Genomic DNA, 5000 nt, shown 5'->3' with positions numbered 1-5000 from the left:
CACTCGCTTTCGGATCGGAAGGTCCTGAGTTCGAGCCTCACTTGTAAAGCGCTTTGAGCACATTAAGTGGATATCGCGCTATATAAAAGTTCGTTTTTATAACATCGAGGTCAAGGCGTTGCATTGTGAGCGACCCGGAAGGTTCTCGGATGGATTCAAGCCTGACCTGTTTCAGGCACTTTCGTTTGTTTTGTTTTTTGTTCTCTCCTTGGGCAAGTTATTGTTTTATTAACCCCCGGTTTGCTCACTTTGTACAACATGGATGATTCCTGTTGACATCAGACATCTTGTTTGATGGGTTATCTATATTCCCTCATGGAATGCCTAGGCTACGGGACCTAATGGTGTCGTTGCGAAAGGGCGTAAATTATTTTGATTATTATTATATATATATATATATACACACACACACACACACACACATTATATATATATATATATATATATATATATATAATATATATATATATATATATATATATATATATATATATATATATAGAATATATATATATTTGAAGGCTGCTTTTCAGAAACTCGTTAAGCCGAGTTTTCTACTTTTTGAGATTTTTTCCTCCATGAGATAAATTGAAACGGAAATTTTATTTTAAGCATCATTTGACACACGAATTCCCCTTAGATTTATGTGATTTTGAAGTTTAAATATGATAAAATAATAGGCTGAATGAGAAATTTAAGGGGAAATAATCCTCAATATCTCAAAATGGGAAAAACGGAGTTAGGGAGTTTTGGCAAACCACTCTTCATTTCTTTCTTTACTAATTGTGGCTATGTGGTCTAGTGGTATGGCACCCGCTTTCGGGTCGTAGGGTCCTGGTTTCGAGCCTCGCTCGGCGGTGCATAGTTGAGTCCTTGGAAAAAGGCTCTTTACTCACATTCTCTCACCGTACTCCGGTGTAAAATGAGTACCTGGCCATTTACAGCGTTGTCTCTGTCCGAAAATAGTTTAAAATTGCCCAACAGGCGTCATTTCTCGTGCTACATGTTAAGTGTTGCTGTTGGCAAGGGACCCCTTGTAAAGCACTTTGAGCACGTTTAGTGGATATTGCGCTATATAGAAAAAGCTCAAAAGCTCAATTGAATATATCACAGAATTGTGATTATAGAAGTAGAAGGCTATGCCAAAAGATCGTTTTCGTTTTCGCTACATTCATCAAATCGGAATTATTTTGACTAGCAATTGATAAAAACCGTTTTCATTAGAATTTCTGGGTTAACTTATGAAAAATACTCCCCCCCCCCCCCCGCGAGAAAAAGAAATATGACCATCTTGCATCAAAGTTATAGTAATTACTTATAGCTTTTATAAGTGTCAATCAAGTTTTTTTCCACACTTTAAAAAAAATAATTTTATAACCTTTTTCTACTATTCTTTTATTGTTGTGCTGGTCGTCAGTTTTTGGGTTATACTTTTCATAATTTAACCCAGAGAAGATGATAAGAACGATTTCTGTCCTTAGTTTTTCAAAATGTTTTGGTTTTGCAATTTTGTGGCGAATGTTACGAAAACTACCTTTTGACATGACATGTCCATTGAAATCAGTGTCTTTGGCCAGGCTTATGACAGATATGGATGGCCTTGTGTATACATTTTGCATTATGCGCCCCATGCCTAAATCGGGATTAAGGAAGTTTAATGATATATATATATATATAATATATATATATATATATATATATATATATATATATATATATATATATATATATATAATATATATATATATATATATAATATATATTTTATATATATATATATATATATATATATATATACCAGTAAAAAGGCCGCAATTTCGCGGGGAAAGAATTATTTTCATTCGATATTGCCAGAATCATTTTCTTGATTAGCTTGATTACGATTAGATGCACATTTTAATCGATGTGCTTGTCGTCGGTGCCATGCTTTATTCGGCATGATTTTAGTTTATCATCAGTAGATATCAATATCAATAAGTCGCAAGTCTTTTCCACGCTTTACTTGGGAGTGCTTTGCACTACCTTCAATACTTCACAAATTAAAATGGCGGCCGAGAATCAAAACAATGGTCAAATTAGGACATTTTAAACTTTCACAAATCTATCAAGGTTTGTTCTAGAGTTTTTAAAACGCTTTTATATGATGACAAATTGAATAAATAAACGCCTGACAAAAGATCCATGGTGAAAATACAAATTGAATGAATACTGGGGATGTAGAAGCTTTCGGAATGTCTCCCCTTTTACTTAACTTATGTGAGGTCAAATGAAAATCTGAAGCGGACGCGAAAAATATCATGTCCCCGAATCTGTCTACTTTTGGTTTGTTCTGGCTAGAAGCTAGACAGATCCAATTGACAGTTTGCCGACAACGTTTAACTAAATATTTTCCAGGGCAATAATTATCACATCGATGGCATAAAAACGACAGTAATATCAGCAGTAATATTAGTTGATGTTGTTAATCGGTGAAACTTGTTTAAAATTTCTGTAAATCCGAATACCGTCATGTGATCAAGTGAATTATATCACTATGAATGCCACGATTTGCTGAAAATGCCAATCTGACAGTTCCTAGCAAACACCCCCCCCCCCTTGCTCAGGAATTTCTCTACTTGATGGACACCCCCCCCCCCCCCCCCCCCCCCCCCCCCCCCCCCCTTATTTTTTTCTTCCACGCAACCACATTCCAAAACACACATACACACACAAATATACACCACACACACACACACACACACACATAAACATACACGCAATGAGAACACACTACTACTTACTACATAACAACACTGATCACCGCTAAATCAACACAACTGAAGTAAGGACTCTACTGGACAGATAAAGTTGAGGGTGTGGCCATGAGTTAGTGTCTTCGGTAAATTTTTTATGATATCTGTTTGACTTAACGAACTTTCAAACTGACTTTAAATTATAAAAGGAAATCAAGTTATCTGTTTATCTATCTGTTAAAAAATACATTTCTATTTTTCAAATCTTTCAGTAGAGTTGTGCGCCGTATCAATTTTTTTATTGACTCAAATAAGCACAATGTTCTCCACAATGCTATATTTTAAAAAAAAAAGGATATATATATTCATTGGGCTCGTCATTGCAGGTTTGATTGTGGCACCGGCCCTGCCGTCTTGAAGACTCCCAACCAGGTAACCCTGGCCAAGTGGAACAGGGTGGTCGTCAGGCGTGTGGACAACCAGGGGTCGGTACAGCTCAACGATGACCACCAAGTGGAAAGCACATCGAAGGTAAGAGGTGACCTCTTATTCAGTCTTGAACACTGCCATGCTCTGAAATAAAAAAATTACATACCCCCCCCCCCCCCAAATAACAGACTAACGACCCCCCCCCCCCCCCCCCAAAGAAAAAAAAAACAAAAAAAAACAACAATTTCTTTAAAAAGAAAAAAAAGCAAGAAGAATACAAACATATTAAACAAATAAACTATTAAAATTTTTTCGGAGAAGACCCCAACTTCTAAACATGGATCGATTAAAATGACCCTCACCTTGGGACGACTTCCGCCTGACCAAAATTTTAGATACCCCCCGTTTTGTTTATTCTTCTTCGAAGTTCGCACGGCAGAACTTTAATGTCCTTTATTTAAAAGTAAGTAGATGATGACTGTTTACACATTATCCAGTCGTGTTCAGAAAGGGGTTGGTCAACGCGTCTCCGTTAAAAGATCGTAAATCCCCCCCCCCCTCTCTCTCTCTCTCTCTCTCTCTCTCTCTCTCTCTCTCTCTCTCTCCTCCCCCTGAATCAGCGACCCTGGTAAACCAATAATACAACAAACATATTTCTCAAAAAGACGTGGTTTTTAAAAAAATTGTTTGTTTGTTATTTTTATGGTGAAATGCCCAAAACAAGTTTAAGATAACGTCCCTTGTTTTCAAGTCATGAATATGAATGAGTTCTCAGTTGGAAGCTTAGGAAACGTTCGTGAAATTTCTAATAGAATTTTTTTTTCTTTCAAAACATCATTGTTGAGATTGTTTTTGCTACAAGCAAATATTATAATTCCCATTCTTGACGACTCCTTCTCTTCCTCCTCCTGCACCTCTTTCTCCCACTCCTCCTACTCTTCCCCACTTTCCATCTCCTCTCCTCCCCCTTCTCCTCCTCTATCTTCTCCCTCCTCTTCTTCCTCCTCCTCTTTCTCCTCCACCTCCTCCTCCTCCTCCTCCTCCTCCTTCTCCTCCTCCTCCGCATCCACAGCAAAAGACCGTGAACAGTGGAAGGAAATGACACGGATGATTAGAGAGGCAGTCGAGGCGTCCCGATAGGATGATTAGGAAGCGAAAGGCCTTAAGTCAGTCAGTCAGTTTTGGTTATAAAAATAAAGACACAAAAGAAGAAAAAGGAAAAGAAAAGACAAAGAGAAAAAGAAAATGATGAAGAACCCCCCCTCCACCTTTCCCCCACCGCTTAGTCAACCCACAACCTTCTCATAACTCTTTTATTTTCAATGTGTGCGGCTATGTGGTCTTGCGGTATGACACTCGCTTTCTGATCGGAAGGTCCTGGGTTCGAGCCTCGCTCGGTGCATAGTTGAGACTCTTTACTCACATTCCCTCACCGTACTCAGGTGTAAAATGAGTACCTGGCCGATAACAGCACTGTCTTTCTCGGATAAAAAAAAATTGTAATATCGCCTAACAGGCGCCATGTCTCGTCCTATATGTTACGTGTTGCTTTGGTCAAGGATCCTTTGTAAAGCGCTTTGAGCACGTTTTGTAGATATTGCGCTACATAAAAGCTCAAATATAATATTAAATTATCTTCTCTCCTTCACCGCTGTTTGGTCTCACCTTCGCACCGGATTCGAATGCCTATAATGAGCGATGCATTGTTCAGTTCTTGTAAAAGACTCTTTATTCACATTCTCTCACCGAACTCAAGTGTATAATGAGTACCTGACTGTTAACAACGCTGTCTCTGTCGGGGAAAAAAATGAATATCGCCTTACAGTGCAGGCGTCCTGT

At 38.2% G+C, this 5000-nt stretch overlaps 1 protein-coding gene across 1 annotated transcript in view; it reads left to right on the top strand.

Annotated features, from left to right (window-relative positions):
• LOC144962677 (pikachurin-like) overlaps nt 1-5000 on the top strand; it is a 142479-nt gene that overhangs the window by 96872 nt on the left and 40607 nt on the right. Inside the window, 1 exon segment of the mRNA XM_078895809.1 lies at nt 3119-3263. Coding sequence (XP_078751935.1) covers nt 3119-3263 — 145 coding nt within the window.

Source organism: Berghia stephanieae, chromosome 1 (assembly GCF_034508935.2).
Source record: "Berghia stephanieae isolate SIO BIC M18660-M18661 chromosome 1, UCSD_Bste_1.3, whole genome shotgun sequence".
Lineage (NCBI taxonomy): Eukaryota > Metazoa > Mollusca > Gastropoda > Nudibranchia > Aeolidiidae > Berghia > Berghia stephanieae.
The sequence above is the reverse complement of the archived record's forward strand: the minus strand, read 5'-3'. Positions and strand labels throughout refer to the sequence as shown.